The 24020-nt window shown below is 60.2% G+C and overlaps 1 protein-coding gene across 3 annotated transcripts in view; it reads right to left on the bottom strand.

The window, feature by feature from the left end:
• Nucleotides 1-1260: 1260 nt before the first annotated feature.
• HIP1 (huntingtin interacting protein 1) overlaps nucleotides 1261-24020 on the bottom strand; it is a 133690-nt gene continuing 110930 nt past the window's right edge. For 2 of the 3 annotated variants that reach the window (XM_054008277.1, XM_054008278.1), the window contains exons 12-31: nucleotides 23893-23990; nucleotides 22510-22582; nucleotides 19004-19187; nucleotides 18260-18348; nucleotides 17820-17936; nucleotides 17425-17526; nucleotides 16894-17088; nucleotides 16255-16402; nucleotides 13685-13771; nucleotides 12839-12946; nucleotides 12615-12751; nucleotides 12169-12279; nucleotides 11433-11491; nucleotides 8597-8690; nucleotides 7357-7457; nucleotides 6928-7033; nucleotides 6163-6286; nucleotides 5875-5936; nucleotides 5539-5650; nucleotides 1261-4676 (exon numbers count right to left, since the gene is read on the bottom strand). In XM_054008277.1, the coding sequence (XP_053864252.1) occupies nucleotides 4666-4676; nucleotides 5539-5650; nucleotides 5875-5936; nucleotides 6163-6286; nucleotides 6928-7033; nucleotides 7357-7457; nucleotides 8597-8690; nucleotides 11433-11491; nucleotides 12169-12279; nucleotides 12615-12751; nucleotides 12839-12946; nucleotides 13685-13771; nucleotides 16255-16402; nucleotides 16894-17088; nucleotides 17425-17526; nucleotides 17820-17936; nucleotides 18260-18348; nucleotides 19004-19187; nucleotides 22510-22582; nucleotides 23893-23990 (2118 nt within the window). In that variant the 3' untranslated portion in view covers nucleotides 1261-4665. The remainder of the gene's footprint in view (nucleotides 4677-5538; nucleotides 5651-5874; nucleotides 5937-6162; nucleotides 6287-6927; nucleotides 7034-7356; nucleotides 7458-8596; nucleotides 8691-11432; nucleotides 11492-12168; nucleotides 12280-12614; nucleotides 12752-12838; nucleotides 12947-13684; nucleotides 13772-16254; nucleotides 16403-16893; nucleotides 17089-17424; nucleotides 17527-17819; nucleotides 17937-18259; nucleotides 18349-19003; nucleotides 19188-22509; nucleotides 22583-23892; nucleotides 23991-24020) is intronic. The other variant, XM_054008279.1, reaches the window with a different exon arrangement.

Raw genomic sequence — 24020 nt, 5'->3', positions numbered from 1 at the left:
GGAAACTGAGGCACAGAGACACAAAGATGTTACTTGCTCAAGGTCACCCAGCAGAGCCAGGACTAGAACCCAGGTCTCCTGACTGCCAGTGCACTCTCCTTTAGGCCCCACTGCCTCCCTACAGAGACCCGCATGCCCGGCTACAGAGCCCCTTTTCCGCTGCTAGTATTTTCCAGCAGGGGTGAGCGAAACAGCCCATAATAATCCATGTGAAGCCACACAGAAAATGCAGCGTGGCCCGAACAAGTCACTTCAGCTGAACCCCAAACTGAACCGGACGCTGCAGAGCGACTGCCACCACTGGGCTGAAAGATTTATTTAAAAATTGAGACCACACAGTCAACATCCGAGCCCATGAACCCTCCCTCCGTACAATCATTAAAAGCTCTGTTAGCAGCAGCTGGCTGCCTTAGCCCTGTGCGGGCCAGACGGCGCAGTGCGCTGTCAGCTGTTCCGGGACCGGCTCCCAGGGACGCTCGGTCACCCAGGCTTGGGACAGTTCAAAAAGAAATGAGGAAAAGTCACTTCACTTGGAAACAAACGGTGGATTTCCCCAAGATTCATCTGAGATCTGTCAGCCCCCGCGCCTCCGTCCTGCCGAGAACCCGTCAGCCCCCTCCTCCTCTGCCCCCCAGAACCCCTCCGTCAGCCCCCCACTTCTGTCCTGCCGAGAACCCCTCCCATCAGCCCATCTCCTCCATCCTCCAGAACCCCTCCATCTGCCTCCCACCTCTCTCCTGCTGAGAACCCCTCAGCCCACCCTCCTCCTCCAGCTCCCCGAACCCCTCCCATCAGCCCCCCATCTCCCAGAAACCCTCCATCTGCCTCCACCTCTCTCCTGCTCAGAAACCCTCAGCCCCCCCCTCCTCCAGCCCCCCGAACCCCTCCCATCAGCCCCCCATCTCCCAGAAACCCTCCATCTGCCTCCCACCTCTCTCCTGCTCAGAAACCCTCAGCCCCCCCCTCCTCCAGCCCCCCGAACCCCTCCCCTCAGCCCCCCATCTCCTCCATCCCCCAGAACCCCTCCATCTGCCTCCCACCTCTCTCCTGCTGAGAACCCCTCAGCCCACCCTCCTCCTCCAGCCCCCCGAACCCCTCCCATCAGCCCCCCATCTCCCAGAACCCCTCCATCTGCCCCCACCTCTCTCCTGCTCAGAACCCCTCAGCCCCCCTCCTCCTCCAGCCCCCACAACCCCTCCCATCAGCCCCCCTCCTCCTCCATCCCCCAGAACCCCTCCATCTGCCCCCACCTCTCTCCTGCTGAGAACCCCTCAGCCCATCTCCTCCATCCCCAGAACCCCTCCTCCTCCTCCAACCCCTCTCTCCCTGCTCTTCCTCCCGGCTCTGTCCCTGTGTCACCAGCCCGGAGAGCTGAGGTAGCTGGGGTTGAGCCGCCCAGGTGGGACCCCGCACCGGAGGAAGGGGGTGTAAGCACGTCCCCCACCCCCCGCCTGCCTGCTGCAGCTCCTATTGCTTCGGAGGTAGTTGCAGGCCAAGGCTGCTCCTGGAGGCCGGGGCTGTATTTGGTCTGTCGGTGGCGGGGGGGTGGATCACGCTGACTTGGAAGCAGTGAAAGCACCAGACACAAAGTCCTACGGGGCTGGGCGCCCCTGCAGGCCATAGCACCGCATGGGCTCCGCCAGGAGCCAGGGTTAGTGTTTAGTGTCCCAGAGCAGAGATCCGGGGCTGGGGCCCACATGGTGAACACCCACAGACCCATATGCTGCCTGCCTGAAGGCCGGGGCTCTGTTTTCTCCTACACGGGCACGACAGGCGCCCAGATTGGCACGTGGTGCCACACGCCAGAGCCAGCGTGGACAGAGGCTGGGCTGTCCCGGCTTGTCCTGCTAGGGCTTGGGCTGGGCCATGGCTGTCAGCTTAGCTGGAGGCAGCTGGGCCGTGGCCGGCTCCTGGGAGAGGGGAGCCAGCACTGCCGGGTGACTGGGTGATTGATTGGCAGCTTCAGGAGGACAAACTTCAGTCCTGTCTGAAAAGGCAGGTTACTGGCCAGACTGGATTTCACCAGCCAGGCTGTAAGAGCGCCTCTCCCAAGGCCCTGGGCAGCCCGTGCAGATCTGGCTTAGACCTGCCCCAGGGCCGGCTGCAGCCATTGCTGACAAGGGGGAACGGCCACTGCCCAAAGGGACAGACAGCCCCTGGGGGGGCAGCAATGGCTTCTGCGGAGTAGGACACAGACTAGGTCTGAATCGGGCCCGATTATCGCCACTGCTTGAACCAGCTGGTTTTTAAATTAGACACGGGGCACCAACTAGGTGGCAGCCCCATCCCACCCAGAGACATGTGAGACTGGGCACTGATCCACAGCCACTAGCCCTGGCAGGGGGAGGGGAACCGGCCACACACACTGGGCACTGACCTGCAGCCACTAGCCCTGGCAGGGGAAGGGGAACCAGCCCTGTGCACCAGGCACTGACCCACAGCCCCTAGCCCTGGCAGGGGAAGGGGAACTGGCCCTGGGCACTGACCCGCAGCCACTAGCCCTGGCACGGGGAGTTGAACTGGCCCTAGGCACCGACCCACAACCCCTAGCCCTGGCATGGGGAGGGGAACCAGCCCTGTGCACCAGGCACTGACCTACAACCCCTAGCCCTGGCAGGGGGAGGGGAACCGGCCCTGTGCACCAGGCACTGACCTACAACCACTAGCCCTGGCAGGGGGAGGGGGACTGGCCCTGTGCACCGGGCACCGACCCGCAGCCACTAGCCCTGGCAGAGGGAGGGAGACCGGCCACGCACACGCAAAGGCAAATTCGCCTCCACATCTCACTGCAGTGGGATTCCCATGGGATGAAACGGGCCCCCGATTTGCAGGAACTGCCCCAGTGCAGGCTGTCCGCTGGGTACGAGCAGCCCAGGACCGCCCGGCTGTAGCAGCAGGGAGGGTATTTCACCGACTCCTTTGTCGGCACTGGCTGAGAGGCAGCACCTGAAAGCCCAGAGCAGGACGGTGTTTTGTTTCTGCTACAGGCAGACTGCCCCTCCATCCCCAGCGGGTGCCACCTGAGCGGGGAGGGGGGGAGATCTAAGTGATGGGGTGGCCATGTTCTGAGCAGCTGGCTGGGCTCCCAGGGAGGGGTGAGCTCAGACCCCGGGTTGCCTTTGGATTCGCTGCCTCGAAAGGGGTGAAATGACACAGGCCACCAAGCATCTTCAGCCTCCTCTGTCCCGTCTAGAAGGGAAGGGAGGTGTTCCCAGGGGTCACTCCTCTGCTCCCATCCCTCGCTTCCCAAGCAAACCCGGCCATGGGCTGCCCCCGCGGGCTCACAGTGCCCAGAAGATGCCCAGCTGCGCACAGCAAGGAGGGCACAGAGGCAGCGAAGGGGACCGTGCTTGTTCCAAATTCTAGAGCAGCTTTCTGCTCCGTAGCAGCCCCCGGAGGGCACCAAGGATCAGTCCAGCACCAGACGCCTGCAGTCTGCACCAGCCATGCTGCTCAGATCAGTGAGGAGAACCGGCAGCTGGGTGCCCTGCAGAGCTCTATTGCAAGCTGGCTGGAGCCAGGGTCCAAGTGCCCCCTTCCCACTGGGCGGGGATCAGAGCCGGTGGGGCGGCCCGGGTAACTCTCCCCGCTGGCAAAGGCAGAGGCTGTGATGGAGCGGCAGGAGCTCGGAAAGACGCCTCTCCCTTGCGCCGGGCCAAGCACCTTTGACAGTGGTTTATTGCTGGCACTAACACAGTGATCTGCTCCAGGCACGAGGCTGGGACAGCTCCCTGCTCTGGGGTGGGGATGGGTCGGCTCCCAGGACCAGGCTAGGACCCTCTCCCACCGGGGGTTCAGGGGCTGGCAGGCTGGTAGTTTGGGCGCTGCCACAGGCTGTCTAACACATGGCTTTAAGGGACCAGGGCTCCCCCGGCCTGCGTGCTGGGGCACCGCTGACAGCTCCCCGCGGCTGGAGGCCGGCTGCCCTGGGATGGCCCTGTTCGAAGTGCAGTAAGACACTCGTGGATGAGGTGTTCTTGAGGCACGCTGGCCCTCTTCCAGCAGTGAAAGGCACTCGTTGTCCACCCCCCGGGTGCAGCACGCCCCCCACGGGCTCTCAGCTGCACAGGGCCAGCTTAGAACAGCAAGTGGGAGGGGAAGCATGGGGGTGGGGAGGGCGGTGTGCCCAGTACCAAGCCCAGAGCCCGCCCAGCCTCGCCAGCAGGAGAACCAGCTTGGCTGCATTTCCACGCCCTGCCCAGCCCACCGCTGGCTCTGAACCGGGCTGGCGAAGCACAGTGGGGTCAAAGCCCTAGTACCCCACGCCAGATCGGAGCTGCCGCCGCCAGGGCCCGGGGTGCGTCCTGGCTCGTGTCGCCGAGGCAGAACCGGTTCAGTCTGTGCAAGAGCGAACCGAGGTTTACAGTCGGAACCCAAAGCAGCTGCGCTAAACACGCGGGCAGAGTCTGTGTCCCGTGGCTGTGGGGAGCCGGCGCTGCCATGGCTCCGGGCACTTCAGGCCTCCGCACTTTCTACTTGCCCAGTCGAGGGTGGGGCGGCTGCCCGGCCGGGCGTGCTGGAGGAGGGTCCTTGGGAACGCAGAGGACATGTGCTTCAAGGCGGATTTTGCACCAGTTTATTTTGTATCTTCAGCAAGAGCTGCACCACGCTGGGTCCCGGCCAACTGAAGGGGCGTCCGTGGGTCGCTGATTCAGGCGTGGGAAGCTACTCTGCAGCTGGAGGGGGAGGAACGCCAGCAAGGGCGGACAGAGGGTCAGAGGGCTCTGGGACTGGGGCTCTCAGGCGTTAGAAGAGAACAAATCCTATCCCTGCCAGGCTCTAGGGCCTCCTCCTCAGAGGAAATGTGTGGTCTCCTCAGCCACCATCCCTGCCCTGCTCCCCACAGCGCCCCCTGCTGGCAGAGGCAGGACTGGAGTAGCCAGGAGTCCCCCACAGCCAGCTCCTGCCCCGCTCCCCACAGCGCCCCCTGCTGGCAGAGGCAGGACTGGAGTAGCCGGGAGTCCCCCACAGCCAGCTCCTGCCCCGCTCCCCACAGCGCCCCCTGCTGGCAGAGGCAGGACTGGAGTAGCCGGGAGTCCCCCACAGCCAGCTCCTGCCCTGCTCCCCACAGCGCCCCCTGCTGGCAGAGGCTAGAAGGGAGTAGCCGGGAGTCACCCTACAGCTCCCACAGCACCCCAAGCGGAATTCTGTTTTGCGGTGTAATTTCGTGGTCCCCTCTAGTGGGTTAAGCAAGGGACGCAGACACTCCTGGGTGCTACTCCCAGCTCAGACTCTTTGGGTGGCCCTGGGCAAACCACAACCCCTCTGCCTCAGTTTCCTCCATGAGGACTGTGGGCTAATGATCCCTGACCCCTGTGTCCCGGGGCGGGAGTTTTCCGGCAGGGACAGATGCTGCAGGAGGCCCCAGGAAAGGCAGTGGTGCTGCTGCCTGGGCTTGTATCAGATTTCTCCAGGGTACCAGGGAAAGAGGCAGGGAGTGAATCCTCCCAGCTGGTCTGCTTCCTGCCCCCTGCCACCCCCGGCTGAGCTCAGGTTGTACGCTTCCCTGCCCCCCCACCCCCATCCCCGGGCACTTACCGTCCTCATCCCAGCCCTCCGCCACGCCCGCTAGCTTATAATGCTTCTTGCGGAGTTCTCCCAGTTTCTGGCGCTCCTTCTGCAGCTGGTTTTCCAGCTCCAACACTCGCACCTAGTGGGGAAGGAGAAGGCCTTCTCATCACCTAGGCCAGCAGCTGGGCCTCCCCACCCCCACCCCATCCTGGCCCCAGCCCACTCTGGGACTCTCCCCAGCCTCTCTGAGCCACTCTCAGCTCCCCAACAGCGGGTCTGTCTGCTAAACCCGCCCTCGTTAACCCTCAACAGGCCAGAAACAATGGTGCAGGCTTTAGCCAGCCTAAGAGACGATGCCCCTACCTGCGAGTCCATTTCCTGGCGCTTGATCTGAGTTAGTGTCATGCTGGAGAAGTCCATACTGTCTGCGGGGGAAGAACAGACGAGTTGTACCCGTTAGGAGCTGTTCCCCTGCGCCCAGGACTCCCCCGGACGCTGTGCTGAGCACACCGAGAGGAAGGATCGGCCCGATGGGCGAACAGGAGACAGTGAAATGGGAGGGGCTCTGATCTGCACAGTGGCTGGAGAAGTGACGAGCCCTTTAGGGAAGCTGGGCAGAGATTCCCCCACCCAGATGGGCCTGGCACTCACCTTTCTCTTCAATCTGAGACTTCCCTGACTTGGTGGAGGCCACCACCCCGGCGGTGGCCTGGTTGACTCCTCGCGATGCCTGCCGGAGCCTGGCCAGGTTAGCACTGTCCTTATCCGCTTTCACCTGCCGGATCAAAGAGAAGGGTCACACGCGCCGAGAAAGGAAACAATCCGTCTGCTGGGCTGGCTCCAGGGGCCGTGTGATCACAGCACTGCACGCTCAGTGCTCCAGGGAGCCGCCAGGAGCCCAAAGCCACGTCAGTGGCTAGCACACAGGGCCAGACCGAGGCCTGCCACTGAGCTGGTGGGGGGACGGTGTAAAGAGCCTCCTCTTTGCACAGGAGAATCGCTCACCAAGAGCAAGGATTGTGTGGGGATGGGAGTTGTACCGCTACCCCCACCCCCCAGGGGTGGGAGTTGTACCGCTTGCCCTGCCCCAGGGGGAGGAGTCGTGCCACTAGCCCCACTCCCTGCCCCAGGGGGAGGAGTCGTGCCGCTAGCCCCACTCCCTGCCCCAGGGGGAGGAGTCGTGCCACTAGCCCACAGTGAGTAGCTGACTTTGGGGGTTTGGTGCTCTCACTTGCTTGCTCCAGCATCCATGCTCTGAGCACAGGAGCTGACCAGGGGACAGTCCACGGGGTATCAACTGGCCACTCCTCCCACCCCCACCACTGGAGCCCCCTATTCCAAGCAGGCAAGCCGGCTGGCACCCCACACATAAGACCAGGCTGTTTACAGAGGAGAGCGGCTGGCCAAAGCTCCTACCTTGGAGGCAGCCACCAGCTGGGCAGTGCTAGCCGCGATCTCATGAGAGCACACCATCAGCTCCTCGAATTTGCCTTTTCCTTGCACCACCAGGTCAGCGGCGTCACTGTGGAAGGCAGCAGATGGAGCGGCTGGGACCCCAATGTGCAGGCGACCCCAGAAAACCTACGCTCTCCCCAGCCTGGACAAGGGGATGCCATCGTGGCACTCAGCTCCCCAGAGCTGAGGCACCGGCAGGGCACAGGCCTGCCCCCAGCTCTCTGGCAGCGGTTCACTGGGCATCACACGGAAACTCATGGGAGGGACTCAGCCGGGACTGGCACTGAACTTCCCAGTGACTTCACACATTCACCGCCCATCTCAGACCCCCGAGTGTCTCGCTCACAGTCCCCACAATGCGAAGCCGCCGCTGCCCCAACAGGCACTTACACCATGACGGTGGCTCCCCAGCCCACGGCTTTGGACGCTGAGATCAGGCCCTCCGTCCAGCGGGAATTCCTGGCGTAGAACTCCTTGGGGGACGCTGCGCCCTGTCGTTCAAAGGAGAAACGCTCAAGGGTCACGCACGGGAGGCCGGGGAGCGGCAGATGCAGCTCAGTCGCTCTGGCCCCTAGCTAGCCCTGCCTTGTCCCTAGCCCGCCGGGGATGGTGACCGGGCTGGGGAGAAGCACCATGGCCGAGGAGGAGGAAGAGTCAGGAGCTCCCAGAGCAGCTAGGGCGGAGGTTTGTGGAAGAAGTTGAACAGTAACCCGGGCAGAGTTTATGTCCCAGACACATGGACCCAGGAGTGAGGACTCCACGGACAGCAGCCCTTCCGTGGCAGCGGGGAGGGGTTTCCAGCCTTCAGCTCTCTGACCAGCCTGCCCTGGCCCACAGTTCTGCTTCGCCTTGGCTCTCCTGGCCACCCAACTCCTGGATCCTGCTTCACTCCTCTTCTAAACCCCGACTTGCTTCTCTGGGGAGGTCCCTGCCACGGCTCAGAGCAGCATGTCGTCTGTCAGACCCTCAGGACCCAGCCCTGAGCACCCCGCTGCCACTCGCAGCAGGAGACTCAATGGAGCCGGGGAACCTCGCCCCAAAGCGAAGGATGCTGCCAGCCATGGAAAGACCATGGTGTCTAAGGCCAGCGGGTCCCCCAGCTGCTTCGGCTGCTACAGTAGGCTCCCCATCACTCCCTTAGCGATAAGTGTTTATTGGCTCTGTGGCCATTCCATTCAATTGCATTCAAACCCGCCACGGCTGGGGAAGCCGCTGCAGGGCAGGTCCGGACCCACACCACTCAGGGCGGGGACAGACTCTGACGGGCGCAGCAGAGCTCTTGGCCTCACTCTTTGGGAACCGGATCTCTCCCAAACATCTCTGGAGCATGAAGTTGGCCATGTTGGAAAGTGCCTCTGGGCTTCTACTAACAGCCAGTTCCCGGCTGGTGCCCCCCACTTCCGGTAGCTGGCTCCATAGCTACAGGGTGTGTGGAGCTCACACTCCCAGATCTTGAGGAAACACCTCTCTCTGGCGCTCTGAATTAGTGGCCTCCAGCTACTGTGGAGACCCTAATCTGCCCCAGCTGCCAGAGAAGGCTGGGAGCTGGTGTTAGGCCACGGAGTGACTGACACAGGGCTGCCAAGAGCAGCTCTCCCAGTGGGTGCATGCCAGCGAGTGCCCTACTTACCCTTCCGCTCTCCACAATCTCCCTCTGGAGGTCCTTAGAAGCCAGGACTAGCATCTGGATAGCCTGCATCAGGTCCGTGCAGGAGCCCAGAATCCTGCAAGAGAGAAAGGCAGCTCGCGAGAAGGCAGGGAACAAACAGGCTAAAGAATATTTAGCTAAGTTAGATGTAATCAAGTTGGCAGAGCCTGATGCAATTCATCCTAGGGCACTTGAGGAACCATCAGGATTATTTTTGAGACCTCTTGGAGGAGAGGCCCCCCGAGGACTGGAGAAGGGCAAATATAGCATCTGGCTTTAACAAGGGGAACAAAGAGGACCTGGGGGATTATAGATCACTCAGCCTAACTTCAGTACCTGGACAGATACTGGAACAACTTATTAAACAATCCATTTGTAAGCGCCTAGAGGATACTAGGGTTATAAGGAGTAGCCAGCATGGATTTGTCCTGGATAAATCCTGCCAAACCAATCGAATGTCCTTTTCTGACAGGGCTACTGGCCTACGGGGCATGGGGTAAGCAGTAGATGTGATACATCTCGATTTGGGTCAGGCTTTTTACACAGTCCCACATGACATTCTCCTGAGCAAGCTAGACCGGTGGTTCTCAACCAGTGGTATGTATACCCCTTGGGGTACGCAGAGGAATTCCAAGGGTACATCAGCTCATCTAGTTATTTGCTTAGTTTTACAACAGGCTACATAAAAAGCACTAGCGAAGTCAGTACAAACTAGAATTTCAGACGGACAAAAGGAGGAAGTAAACAATTGGTCAGTACTAGTGTGGCTGGGACACTTGTATTTTTATGTCTGATTTTGTAAGCAAGTCGTTTTTAAGTGAAGTGAAACTTGGGGTACACAAGAGAAACCAGACTCCTGAAAGGGGTACAGTAGTCTGGAAAAGTTGAGAACCACTGACCTAGAGAAATGTGGTCTAGATGAAATTACTATCAGGTGGGTGCACAACTGGTTGAAAGACTGTACTCAAAGAGTAGTTATCAATGGTTTGCTGTCACACTGGGAGGGCATATCTAGTGGGGTCCCGCAGTGGTCAGTCCTGGGTCTGGACTATTCTATATTTGCATTAATGACTTGGATAATGGAGAGCTTATAAAACCTGCAGATGACACCAGGCTGGGAGAGGTTGTAAGCGTGTTGGACAACAGGATTAGAATTCAAAACAAAATGGAGAACCGATCTGAAATGAACAAGATGAAATTCAATATCGACAAGTGCAAAGTACCGCACTTAGGAAAGAAAAATCAAATACACAACTACACACTGGGGAATAACTGGCTAGGCTGCAGCATTGCTGAAAAGCACCTGTGGTTATAGTGGAACACAAACTGAATATGAGTTAACGTGACGCAGCTGTGAAAAAGGCGAATATCATTTTGGGGTGTTTTAACCGGAGTGTTGTATGTAAGACTGAGGAGGTAATTCTCCCTCTCTGCTCAGCACTGGGGAGGCATCAGCTGGAACACTGAGTCCAGTTCTGGGCCCCGCGCTTTAGGAAAGATGTGGACAAACTGGAGAGAGTCCAGAGGACAGCAACAAAAATGCTCAAAGGTTGAAAACCTGACGTGTGAGTAAAGGTTAGAAAACTGGGCATGTTTAGTCTGGAGAAAAGGAGACTGAGGGGGGACCTGATACATTCTTCAAATACATTAAGGGCTGCTACAGAGGCCGGTGCACAGTCCTTCTTCATCCATTGAAGGAACGAAAAGAAGCAACGGGCTTACTCTGCAGCCAGGGAGACTTAGGTTCGATATTAGGAAAATGTTTCTAGTTCTCAGGGTGGTTAAGCTCTGGAACAGGCGTCCCAGGGAGGCTGTGGAATCCCCGTCACTGGTGGCTTTTAGGAACGGGTTGGACAAACACCTGTCAGGGCTGGTCAGTGCAGGGGGCTGGACTGAGGACCTTCCAGTCCTACATTGCTACCACTAGGTAAAAAGCGAATTCCCAGTCACACCCTCATGGCTCCACAGACTCCCCTCCCACAACAGTCAGACTGGCAGGAAAGACAGTGCCCATGGGGCTCCTCTGCTGGGCACAACTCTCCCAAGCACCGCCCACTCGGAGGGCGAGCACCCGGCAACATCACCCTCCCCTCACGACGGGCTCCTCAGTGCCCTCAGCCCGCTGCGAGCGAGGAGGGCTCCGGCGGGCAGGCGCTCTGAGGGGGCCGCTCGTTCCCTCGGGGTGGAATTCCCTATTGGGTCGAGGGTGCCTAGGCCTTGTTCTGGTGCCCTGCATGGGGAGCTCCCCCACAGCCAGTGCTGCCAGCAAACACGGGGCTCACCCTCAAACAGCGCACCAGAGATCATGGCTACATGCCTGGCCGCGTGCGCGTTGGGGCTTGGATACTGTGTGCCTCGCAGCGGTACCAGCGCTGCAACACACGGCGGGGGGCCTGCAGGGAGCACGCTCCCCCCGATAGCCTCCCCACTTTCCCTGGAACATAGCGAGGTCGTGGGAAACCCCAAGCGCTTTTGTCTTTATTACAAGCACCGCTGGCCCTTCCCCCTGCCGTTCCTCTTGTTGTATGTAGCATCTCCCTTTGCTTTCACTGCTTGACTGTGACGTTTTAATGGTTTTACTGTTGCTCAGCATGAATCAGCCCTTGCACCGCGCTTCACAGGCAGAAGCCGTCCCAGCCACGCTGGGCACCAGGCCAGGGCCACAATCCCTGTTTGCAGAGGCAGGCAGACAGTCCCCTCGCAAGTCAGCGGCGGGCTCGGCATTAGAACTCTGCAGTTCCTGTGCTCACGGCACCAGCCCACGGAACTGCTCTGACTGCGGACAGCAAGCCGGGGTAGATCTTGGCTTTGTACTAACCTCTCATTGACCTCCAGCTTGACCCCGGTGTCCCCAGCCCGAGACTTGCTGAGCATATCCTGTTTAGAGCGACAGAGCCATGCTGTGAAACTCACGGTCAGGGTGTGCACGTGCGCGGACACCCGGTTACACAGGACAAGGCAGATTCTCATCTATCACCAAGCCCACCCACGGCCCCTATCACCCCACATGGGGACCAGCTCCAGGCGCTGTGACAGAGCCCACGGCAAGGGCCTACGAGCCACATTCCCTCGCCACTGCTCTCCTGCAGCGCGACCTGCAAGCGCTTTCCTGAGCTGATGGCACCGGGCTGCACACCTGAGCAGAGCTCAAGGGGGCTGGAGATGGGAGACGGGTCTGGAGCAGCCCTCCAATGGTTCCGATCTGCCAGTGCAGCATTAGCCTGTGGTGCCGCAGTGGACCCGGGCCCACAAGGGAACATACCAGATTCCAGCCGCTAACACCACTGGCTGCAACATCTGGCCGGTCAGCGACCTCCGGTGGGTGCAGCTCCCCGAAACAAGCAGGAGTCTGGGAGGCTCCTGGTGGTATAGCTTTCAGTTGCTCAGTGTGGGCTACTGACTGGCTGGAGCCTGCCCCATGGCGTCTGTGTGGCCCTTGCTGTGCTGCTTTGGTGACACCGGGGCCGCTGGTCTGCGTCACCGCAGGGCAGGGGTTGCTGGGAGTGAAGGAACAGCCCCCACCATCCCTCACCCAAGCCACTCTCCGGGCTCACCTCTATCCTGGCAACTGCCATCTCGACAGCTGCTGACGTAGCTGCCATCTCCTTGTCCACCAGGTCCCCCAGCTCCTCCTGCTCGACGTCCAGGCCTTTGGGCCGAAGCTCCTGGGAGGAGAACTCAGGAGAGTGAACGGCTGAGCAGGAAGGGGCAGCGGAGGGCTTGAAAGGCAGGCCGCACGCACTGACACAGCCAAGTCAGAGGGGGACGGGACACAGAACAGGGCAGACGCATATCCCAGGAGTTCCCCTCTTGGACCGTAGAGACCCTCAACCCCGCCCCAGAGGGATCCTCTCAACCCCCTTCTTGCTGCCCATTGCCCACTCTGGAGCAGTCAGTCTCCTACGGCCCTGTCCTAGGCCGCAGCCTCTCAGTACACGACAGGCCCCCCTGCCCAGAGAGGGGTCTGACTCCAGCTCGTTCCAGTCCCCAGCCCTCTCACCTCTCCGATGGCGCTGATTCGGCTCAGGCAGTTTCTCACGGCGGTGCAGTCGGCGCCCCCCAGGGAGGCCTCATCTTTCAGGGCACCAAGGTAGCTCAGGGCCTCGCTCCCGCACTGCTTACACATCTCCGACAGCACTGAAACCAGCCGGGCAAGAGCCGGTGAGGAAGGCAGGAGCGCCCAGCGGGAACAGCCCCACCCCTTGCCCCGGCAGGGATACTTACGGTCAGCAGGCTCCATAGGGACCATGTGGGAGGTGGCGCTGCCCTGCAAGATGGTGTCGCTGATGAGGTGGGCAAACAGGGCCACGCATGGCAGTAGGCTGCTTACGTCTGCGGGCAAAGGAGACAGCCCCTGCTAAGTCACTGGCCACCTCAGCGGTTCAACCAGCCCCATCGCTGCCCTCTCAGTCCCTCAGGCAAACAAGACTCGCGGGTTTGAGAGAGTCAGATTCAAAGGGAGCTGAGCAGGGACGTTCCTCACCCCCCCACGGCACCAGAGCCAGGCGCAGACCCAGCCCTGAGCCCTCACTCGCCGCAGCTCAGAGATCCCCTTCCCAGGACGATGTCTGCAGCAGCCGTGCGTGCACACGCCGTCAAGCGTCAGGTCAGTACAGGCCTGGAGGGCGTGTGCAGCCCCAGTGCACGTGGCCTCGCTGCGGCTTCGGGAACTACAGCCCAGCCCCCTCGCGACTCAGTTTCCCCCAGTCTGCACTGCAGCTGAGCTTGCTGCTGCCCTGCCGCGGCCGGGGGACCCAAGGGCTGCTGTCCCTTTGCTTCTTGGGTGCTGCGGGAAGGGTCAAGTGCATCGTGGGACACACTGAGAGCGGGGCTCCAAGAGGGGGCGCTGTGTCCCTCACACACACGGGTGGCCCGTGGGCTGCAGGGTCTGAGGCTTGGCACGGCCGGAAGGAGAGAGGATGGGATCTTCTGGAGGGACCCCTGTGGAAGCCCCCACCATTCGCTCTGCCAGCACTCCTCAGCCCTGAGCGGCCCCTGCCGACGGCATGCAGAGGAAGGTGCACTGTGAGCCCACAGTGAGGGGGCTCAGGGCCCCGGCAGCTCTCTCACCTGAGCGGTTGGAAAGGTATTTGCCATGCGCGCCCTGGAGCCGCTCTATGCAGTCGGAGGCAGCCAACGTTCTGCACAGGAGATAATCTGCACACACAAGAGAGACCCAGAAGGAACTCAGCGGTCTGCGCAGAGTCCGGGGCTACACACAGACTCATCCCCTGCCCATCCGTGTGCTGCCAACACTGCCCCAGGGGCTCCCGCGCAGAGCCTGCACCTGAGTTACAAGAACCCCCCAGACTGAGCAGTGGAGAGTGCTGCCCAGAGGGGCTGGGCTCTGCGATCCAGTCCCTGGTTCCCCCAGTTACACAACGAAACCCCTTAAAACCAGAGGAGAGGGAGACAGCACCGCATGGCCAGTCAGCTCCAGCTGGCTGCATTTTGCTCCTGCCACCCGCCGGAGCAGAGCACAGCACTCGGCACGGGCGCTCTGGAGCAAGGGCAAAGGGAAAGGCCCTGCAGGGAGTCTGCCCACCTCTGAGAATACTGGACTTCAGTGCATTGGGGTCCTTTCCAAAGGCAAAACGTTTGCTCTCCAGAAGAGTTACTACAAGCCCTGAGGAGATATCGCCTCGGACAGGGCTCCCCAGTGCACCGGGGGGGGGGGGGGGGACGGACACACGGGACTCCATCACGGGAAGGGAAGTCACCCCAACCTTCCCTGCAGGCTGGGGCAGAATATGAACAAAGGGCTCCTGAGAGCCCCCACCCCACCCCTGCTCCTGGCCTCCTGATTTCTGCCCTCAGCCAAATCTCCACACTATGGCTGGAGCCCCCTCCTTTTACTCCTGAGGGCATTCTGCGACAAAAAATTAAAAATTCTGCACACAATATTTTAAAATTCTGCAAAATTCTGCACGTTTTATTCGTCAATAAATAAACGCAGAGGCTCCAGCAGGACAGTGGGGAGCACTGGGCACTGGCTGCATGAAGATGGGAGATCACTGTGCAGCTCCCCCACCCCGGGACACGGACTCAGCGGTGAGGCTGCACCTGACCCTGACACAGCACAAGACCTGGGCCTGCCCCAGAAACACCTTGGGGTCCTGCCCTGCTGCGCTAGGTGCACCAAGCGTGGGGCAGGCAGGCTCAGCCAGGCAGGATCCAAGTGTGAAGGGGCTCAGTGGGGGGGGATCCAGGTGTGGGGTGAAAAAATTCTATGTGGGACAATCTGGTTGCAGGCAGCTCAGTGGGGGGTCTAGGTGTGGGGGGGATCTGGATGCACAGAGGCTTGTTGGGGGGGTTCCAGGTGCAGGAGCAATGGGTCTGCAGGGGCTTCCAGGTGAAGGTGGTTGGGGCTCAGCAGAGGGGTCTAGGTATGAGGATCTCAGCAGGGGGATCTGGGTGCTGGAGAAGTGAGGCTTGGTGGGGTGGGGGTCTGGGTGCAGCTAGTTGGGGGTCAGTGGTGTGGGGGTCTGGATGTGGGGGCTCACGGTGGTGCAGAGGGTGGGGCTCATCAGGGTGGGGGTTTGAGAACAGGGAGTTCAGTGGGAGGTGGTCTGGGTGCAGGGGGGCTCCAGATGCAGGGGCTGAGGTTCAGTGGGGTGGGGTTCGGGTATGGAGGGCTAGGGGGGTTCTGGGTGTACGGGGTGAGGCTTGGCGGGGGGTCTGGGTATGGGAGGTCCGGATGCATGGGGGTTGGACGGATGGGGGAGCAGCTCCCCATACAGTGACCCCTCCCCCTGCAGCTGAGGAGCGATGCGGGCAGCAAACGGGAAGATGCTGGCTTCCTGGAGCTGGGGGAGGTTTCTGCGGGTGGGTCTGACACAGCCCCAGCCACTCCTTGCAGGGGAAGAGGAAGTCCCGTCCTGTCCTGCTTCTAGTCCAGCTGGGACTAGCAGCTGATCCCAGCTCAGGTAGGAGCCACCGGCTGGGGCGTCCCCAGCCCTGTGGTGATTTCTCTCTTCGCCGGCTGCCTGAAACAATATACCTGTGTAGCTAGGGAGTGGGGCATGACTGCTCTTGCAGCTTCCGTTTGCTTCCCTGTCAGAAAGGGATTTTTCTGCAGGGAAGCAGAGAAATCTGCGGGGGACATGAATTCTGCGCACACGCAGAGGTGCAGAATTACCCCAGGAGTAGCCTTTGCACGCATCTGTGCTGAAGATTTTAGGGAGGGACAGCAAATGATTCCTTGGGAAATCCCCCGAATGTAACTGACTCAGTTTACTGGACGCACATGGGTCTGTATGTGCGCACACACACTCTGTGCAACTCCAGAGCTATGGAACACTTGGTGAGACACCCCGGAAATACCTGGCACTGGCCAAGCACCACCCGGGTAAGGGTGAGTGGGGTTATGACCCTGGAAGCTGCAGTCAGTGGCACTAGCTCTGGGCCAGCTCAGCTGCCTGGGAGCAGTCCCAAGGCTTTATCCTCAGCAGTTCCTAGGGGAGGCATGTGGCTCGCCAGACACTGACTGAATTCCAGGCCGGTGTCCCCTGAGTGGCACCCAACCCCGATTCATAAGAGCTTTCACGCAGTGTGAGAGCAGCTAGAGGTCAGTGCAGCTGGATACACCCAGCAGAGGGAGGAGCCAGCCCAACGCTGACGGCAGGGCAGCTAGGCCATACCTGCAGAGCTCGTGCAGCTGATGTGGGCGGGGTCGTCGAGTCGGTTCAGGGAGTCCTGCACCATCTGCTCTGCCTCCTGCACCGTGCACTGCAGCAAGGCAAACTGCTCGTCCAGGAGCCGCTGCTGGAGGGCTTGCTCACGGCTCTCCTGAGGGACAGGCAAAGAGAGGAGAGAGGTCAGGGCCTTCCCAAGCCCCAGACAGGCCACCTGACCCTGACATGCTGGACGGCAAGGCCACTGACATGCTAGAGCCATGTCATTGAAAGAGTAAGGGCCGTCCCTGGCTGCTCTGGCCCCAGTTCCTTCCAGCAGGAGGAAAGGGGGCAGAGGGGGACCAAAACGCCACACCCATGGGGTGTTCCCCATCTCTTTGCATTTAAAGAAGAACAGTTTGGAGCTGTCAGTTCCTAGCATGCAATGCTCCATCTTGACCCGAGCAACCAAGCAAGGAGGAGTCCAACAGCACGGTATGCTGGGACATGCAGCCTCTGCAGATCACAGCTCCATGGCATTTCACACAAGAGCTGCCTTGGACTCCTGTCAATGCACGGGGTGAAGTCAGGGTGCCAGGGGATGGAGTGTGGCTGTTGCAATGTTGCTGCCCACCTTGGGACTCCCAAATTGGCAGACAGGAGTACCTTCTCTCCCAGCCGGGTCTGCAGTGTCTCCAGCGTTTTACTGCTGCTCTCCTTCTCGCTGTCTAGAGTGTCCTTCAGCTGCTGCAACTCGGCCTGCAATGCCACCACCTCCTGGCTGCGCTGGGCCACTGCCACCACCAGGGTGTCCCTCTCCTGCTCCAAGCCCGCTGTCCTGGTGCTACGCTCTGCTTCCAACTGCAGGGCAAAGGGAACAGAGGGAGGAACGGGAAGAGAAAAGATGAGGGTGGACCAAGCGCCCTCATTCTGGGATCCCGCCTCCCCTACTATATTCCAAAATTAAACCACCTCAGAGCCCGGTGTGCTGGGGCAGCGAGTTCCTGCCACCCGCGATGCTGGCACTGCTCCCAGCGCAGCGAGACAGCCCGTCCCGCTGGCAGGCTGTGCACAGCCAGACTTACCAGTAGATACCCACTTACACTGCTGCTCCACAAGCAGCACACGTCCTGCCAGGGTGTGGGGCCAGACCGAGTCTCAGAGGAGGAGATCTCACTGAGGGAAGCACGTGCTCACCTGCAAACTGGATTTCAGAGTGCTTTGGAGGGCCTGCTGCTCCTGCTTGCTGGATGTGAGCTCTCTCTTCAAGGTTTCCAAGACCTCTGCCTGTTCCTGAGCCTGCAGACAGAGCAGAAGTAAGCCTTGAGTGTGCACATCACAGGGTGGCACTCCCTGCCCCTGGGCTGTTCGTTACCCACTGCAGACCTGAGCGGAGAGCTCAGGATCTGATCACATCACCAATCTGCAGCCTTCTCCCCTCACTCCTCGCTTGTACCGTCCCGCGGGCACAACGCTGTAGACCTGTCTACTGCACGGACTCCCTCACGCTGGGCTCTAACCCGCCCAGCACCCCCAGCTGACACTCCCACGCTCCGGGCCTTCCCTGCTCCGCTCTGCACACTCGGACTCACCTTCCTCTGGGCCTGCTCGCTCACGCGCTGGAAGGAGTCCTCTAACTCTTTCTTCTCCCGCTCCACATCGCCTTGGGCCTGTCTCGCTACCGTTACCTGCTTGGTGACCTCTGCGTTCTGGGGAACATCAGCAAGAACTCATCAGCTGCGTCAGTCCCTGCTCGTCACCCACCCAGTCACTGGACGGGGCCGATGCCTCACTTCTGCCCCATCCTGCTCTCAGAGCACAATCCTGTTCCCTGGTGTGGGGTAGGGGATTCCCCACGGGGGATCTTCGCCCACTAGCCTCCGGAACAACAGCAGAGCTGGCTCGCCACAGGGCACGATGGCCCATGGATCTACAGTGGCAGATCCCTGCTACTCCTGGGCATGAGAACTAACCCAAAGCCAGCAGGAGGCTTGGCAGGGGTGGAATGCAGGAGAGGGGAGCCGGGCCCTACCTTGCGCAGCAGGTCAGCATGGTTCTGCACCAGCTCGCTGTACTTCTCCTTCAGCTTGGTGTACCGCTGCTCGTTAGCCTGCGCCTTCCCTGCAACACAGACACACACAGGGTGAGCGACCTGGGAACACACGTGCCAAGGACGTCTCCCAAGGAAAATCCCGTCTCACTAGGGCAAATGAGTCACCCCATTCCTATAGCCATTCCAGCTGTGAAACATGGGTCCCCACAGCACCCCGGGACTGGAGTGACCTGGAGCTCCGCCTCACAGCCAGCCTGCTCCCAACAGCACCCCCTGCTGAGGGAGCCCGGGACTGGAGTGACCTGGAGCTCCGCCCCACAGCCAGCCTGCCCCCTACAGCACCCCCTGCTGAGGGAGCCCGGGACTGGAGTGACCTGGAGCTCTGCCCTACAGCCAGCCTGCCCCCGACAGCACCCCCTGTGGAGGGAGCCCAGGATTGGACTGACCTGGAGCTCTTGCCTCCAGCCAGCCTGCCCCCGATAGCACCCCCTGCTAAGGGAGCCCAGGACTGGAGTGACCTGGAGCCCTGCCCCACAGCCAGCCTGCCCCCTACAGCACCCCATGTTGAGGGAGCCTGGGATTGCGGTGGTCTGGATCTCCCCCCACAGCCAGCCTGCCATGCTCCCTGTTGATAGAGGCTGGGGCTGGAGTAGCTGCAAGCAGCAGAGGCTGGGCTGGGGACTCAGGGGCAGCCCCCGAAGCAAAGCAGAGGTCTCTCCTCACTCTCAATCTCCGTCAGGCTCCTCTGGGCTTTCTCAGTGTCCTCCCACTGCTTCTTCAGCTCCTCCAGCTCGGTGTGCAGGAAATCGCTCTCGTCCAGGGCCTGCTGCTTGAGGTGCTGCTGCTCCGCTAGCTCTGCCTCCAGCTCGCTGATCCGGCCCCTCAGCTGCACCCCTAGGCGATGGCTCTGCAGGTCACCAAGGGGTGGGTCAGACCCTTCTAGCCCCAGCTGCCCTTTGAAAGGACAGTCTGAAACACCGCGCTGACACTGCTGTAGCGAATTAGACCTGGGCCAGCCAATCAAAGTGCCCAAGGCCCATAATTCCTTAGAAACCATTAACAAAAGCACCAGCCACTCAGCACGCAGGGATTCTGTGGTGAGTTATAAAACAACAGCACTCGTGTAATAACTGAACGGGGGAGCTCCCTTATAGACACCCAGCCAGCCAGTTAGCTGCAAAATCCCTCTTGGTGTCTATCCTCTGCTTGCTTTACCTGTAAAGGGTTAACAAGCCCACAGGTAAAAGAAAAGGAAGAGGGCACCTCACCAAAAGAGCCAATGGGAAGGTAGAACTTTTAAAATTGGGAAAGAAACTTTTCCTTTGTGTTGTTCTCTGGGCTGCAGGGATGGAGTAGCAATGCGGTGTAAAGTTTGACCCAGGTATGAAAGTTCATCTTCCATACCTAGAAGAAATGATTTGCATAGGGAATGTTTAGTTAGATGCGATCAGGATTATTTCTTATTTTGGCTTGTGGCTCTCCTTTGTGCTAACCACAGACACTTTTGTTTGCTTGTAACCTTTAAGCTGAACCCCCGAGAAAGCTCTTTTGGGTGCTTAATTTTTGGAACTGCTCTTTTAAAATTTCCTTTGTTTTCTTTCTCAGGGTGTGTGTGTGTGTGGGGGGGGGGGGGGCGGCTTGAGGGTACCTTCCTGGGTTCAAAGGGGTTTTTTTGCATTTGGGTGGTGGCACCGTTTACCAAGCCAAGGTCAGAGAAAAGCTGTAACCTTGGGAGTTTAATACAAGCCTGGAGTGGCCAGTATTAATGTTTAGAATCCTTGCGGGCCCCGCCTTCTGCACTTGAAGTGACAGAGTGGCGATTCAGCCTTGACAACTCAGCATAAGCCAGTGCCTGACTGGCAGTTGTCTAAGCAGCTATCACTAGGGTTACCATATCTCATAAATAAAAAAAGAGGACCCTCCATGGGCCATGGCCCCGCCCATTTCCCCACCCCTAGCCCCGCCCCAACTCCGCCCCTTCCCGCCCCCTCCTCCCTCCCACTCCCAGCCAGGGGGAAAGGGCTGCCCCAGTGCTACCAGCATCACGGTTTCCCGGGCAGCCCCCAGACCCTGCGCCCCCAGCCGGCGCTTCCCCAGCGCAGCTGGTGCCCGGGAGGGGAAGCGCCCAGCCGGGGGCGCAGGGTCTGGAGGCTGCCCAGCAAACCGTGAAGCCGGTAGCACTCGGGCTTTGGGCAGCCCCCATGCCTCCGGACCCTGTGCCCCCAGCCGGGCACTTCCCCTCTGGGGCTCCGGCGGCTCTGCGTAACTTACACTGTATAAGTTACACAGAGCCGAAGAGGAGCAGAGCCCCCGCAGCTGGAGGCTCTGCTCCTCTTAGGCTCTGTTTAAGAGCCGGGCTGCCCCAGCGCTACCGGCTTTGGGCAGCCCCCGTGCCTCCGGACCCTGCGCCGCCGGAGCCCGGGAGGGGAAGTGCCCGGCTGGGGGCGCAGGGTCCGGAGGCAAGGGGGCTGCCCGAAGCCGGTAGCTCTCGGGCAGCCCGGTTCTTAAACAGAGCCTCCAGCGGCTGGGGCTCTGTGTAACTGACCCTGTGTCAGTTACACAGAGCCCTGGGGGCTGGAGGCTTTTCTCCTCTTTGGCTCTGTGTAACTGACCCTGTGTCAGTTACACAGAGCCCCGGGGGCTGGAGGCTCCAGCCGCCCCCGCTCTGTTTAAGAGCTGGGCTGCCCAAGCGCTACCGGCTTCGGGCAGCCCCGTGCCTCCAGACCCTGCGCCCCCAGCCGGGCACTTCCCCTCCCGGGCTCCGGCGGCGCAGGGTCTGGAGGCACGGGGTTGCCCGAAGCCGGTAGCGCTCGGGCAGCCCGGCTCTTAAATAGAGACGCGGGGACTGGAGCCTCCAGCCGCCGGGGCTGTGTGTAACTGACACAGTGTCAGTTACACAGAGCCGGGCTGCCCGAGAGCTACCGGCTTCGGGCAGCCCCGTGCCTGGAGACCCTGCGCCGCCGGAGCCCGGGAGGGGAAGTGCCCGGCTGGGGGCGCAGGGTCTCCAGGCATGGGGCTGCCCGAAGCCGGTAGCGCTCGGGCAGCCCGGCTCTTAAACAGAGCCTCCAGCGGCTGGGGCTCTGTGTAACTGACACTGTGTCAGTTACACACAGCCCCGGCGGCTGGAGGCTCCAGTCCCCGCGGCTCTATTTAAGAGCCGGGCTGCCGGAGCGCTACCGGCTTCGGGCAGCCCCGTGCCTCCAGACCCTGCGCCCCCAGCCGGGCACTCCCCTCCCGGGCTCCGGCGGCGCAGGGTCTCCAGGCACGGGGCTGCCCGAAGCCGGTAGCGTTCAGGCAGCCGGGCTCTTAAACAGAGCCGCCATTTTCCCGGACATGTTCCGCTTTTTGGCAATTCCCCCCGGACGGGGGTTTGACTGCCGAAAAGCCGGACATGTCCGGGAAAAAGAGGACGTATGGTAACCCTAGCTATCACTTGACAGCACTGGTATCTAGGGTGACCAGATGTCCCGATAAAATCAGCACTGTCCCGATATCGAGCAGTTTGTCCCACGTCCCGACCGAAGTATGGTCGGGATGCCACTTGTCCCGATATTTTGTTTCGGGCGCTTTCCCCCCACCCCCTTCTCTCCGTGACCGGCAGGGGGAGCACCTTTTCAATTGTTACACTCACCCAGCACTTGGGCGGCGGGTCCCTCAGTCGCCGACGGTATTCGGTGGCATTTCGGCAGAGGGTACTCCCTTCTTTGGTGGCAAGGTTTATTACCTGCCGCCGAAATGCCACCGAATACCGTCGGCGACTGAGGGACCCGCTGCCGCAGAGCCGCCGAAGACTCGGACGGGTGAGCATAACAACTGAAAAGGTACTCCCCCCTGCGGCGGTCCCGATATTTTGGAATTCTCATCTGGTCACCCTACTGGTATCCCTGGGACGAAGAGGAAACCCAACTCCTCCCTAAGGTGGCAGAGCAGAAATACCACCCCTGGCGCAGGCCCTGGGCACAGAAACAGTCTCCGCAACTGGGAGAGGAACGGTCTTGGAAAGGTGGCATCTCTGGAGCTCGGTGCTCCCTAGAGCCAGGCTGCGTTCCTGGTTCAGTGTGACTCAGCAGGAGGTGCGTGTTTCCCATCCAACGTACGGGCTAACGGGCCTGACCCTGCCCGGAGACACAGTGATCACACCAGCAAGGTCCCAGATCTGCACATCACTGGCCGCAGAGTGCACAGCCCACACACTGTGTTAACGGGAGTAATATGGGCTATACATTCACCTCTGCCTTGAAGTTCTCCAGCTCCTCCTTCAGTGCACTGATCTCCCGGTACAGCTGTTCGATCAACCGGTCCCTGGCAAGGAGAATGACACCAGTTGCTTCCTCCGTGCTGTGCCCCTTAGCCCGTGCCCCTGCCACCCCACGCAGAGGAGGTTTGAGGATCAGATGGGAATTACACCAAAAATATTATGAGGCCAATACATGAACCCAGGGGTGCCCTCCCCTGGGATCCGCGTGCAGCACTGGTCCCCCTGTCTCAAAGGATAGTGCAGAAGAGGAGGGGGTTCAGGGACGAGCAATGGTCAGGAGCCTGGAACTCTCATATCCAGAAAGAGAAAGCACAGAGTTGTTTGCCTTAGAAAGAGACAGTTCAGAGAGGACAGGATGGGGGTATACAAAATAACGAATGGTCTAGAACAGAGGTTTTCAACCTAACACATTTCAAATGGTGGTGCGGACCCCTTTGGAAATCTTAGACACAGTCTGTGGACCCCCAGGGGGATGCGGACAACAGATTGAAAACCACTGGTCTAGAGGAGGGGGTCTCATAACACAAGAGCACGGGGGCATTCAAAATTAAAAAGTGTTCAAAGGAAGTATATTGTCCTCCAATGCATTGTTAGCCTGTGGAACTCATTGCCATAAGATGGCACTGAAGGCAAGAGCTAAACAGGTTACAAAAAAGGGTTGGACCATTACGTGAATACAGAGAAGAGCTGTAATAGAAAAGATTTAACCATGAACAAGAGCGCTGGAAAGGATCTCAGCCCTCCTGCTTCAGGGCATGAGCAGATCTAACTACTGGGGTTAGGAGAGAACCTCCCCTGGGGGCAACTTATGTGATCACTGCCCCCTGCAGGGTTTTATCCTTTGCAGCAGCTAGAGCTGTGCATTGTCAGAGACCGGATACTGGGCTGGAAGGACCCCTGGGCCGTTCCTAAATGACCCACCGAGGTCCCGCTCCTGCCGACTGCCTGCTCGCAGGGGCAAGTGTCTGGGGCTGGAGGAGCCTTTCCTTGCCTATAACACCACAAGGAGCTGCAGGAGGCTACGCTGTGCTAAGTGCAGGGGCCATTGCCACCTGCTGATTATGTGCTTCAGCTCCTAGCCCACTTGCCCAGGTTCCAGCCTATGGCCAGGCATCCAACTCCTATCACAGAGCCAGCCCGGACTCAGAGAGCTTGGCCCGCCGCTCAGTGCCCTTCACAGCTGAACCCCAGGGCAGGAGAGCCCTCACCAGTCAACCCCAGGGTGCCCCTTCCAAGGGAGGCCCAGGCCTTCCCCACAGAGCTGGCCCCCGCCTTGCCTCCGCATTCACAGCTCCTTCCCCCGACACCGCACACGCCCCACCAGCAGCTATGGGGCCCCTGAGCCAGCACTCACTTGTCATCCTTGTTCATCCCATTCTGACTGCTGAAGTTGAAAGGATCGTTACTGAACGAACTGCCAAAGATGTCGTCAAACTTATTGTCAAACAAGCTCTGGAGGGGGAAACAAATATAGATCGCTGG

This window comes from Malaclemys terrapin, chromosome 18 (assembly GCF_027887155.1).
Source record: "Malaclemys terrapin pileata isolate rMalTer1 chromosome 18, rMalTer1.hap1, whole genome shotgun sequence".
NCBI lineage: Eukaryota > Metazoa > Chordata > Testudines > Emydidae > Malaclemys > Malaclemys terrapin.
Note: the sequence above shows the minus strand (reverse complement) of the source record. Positions and strands in the feature narration are given on the sequence as shown.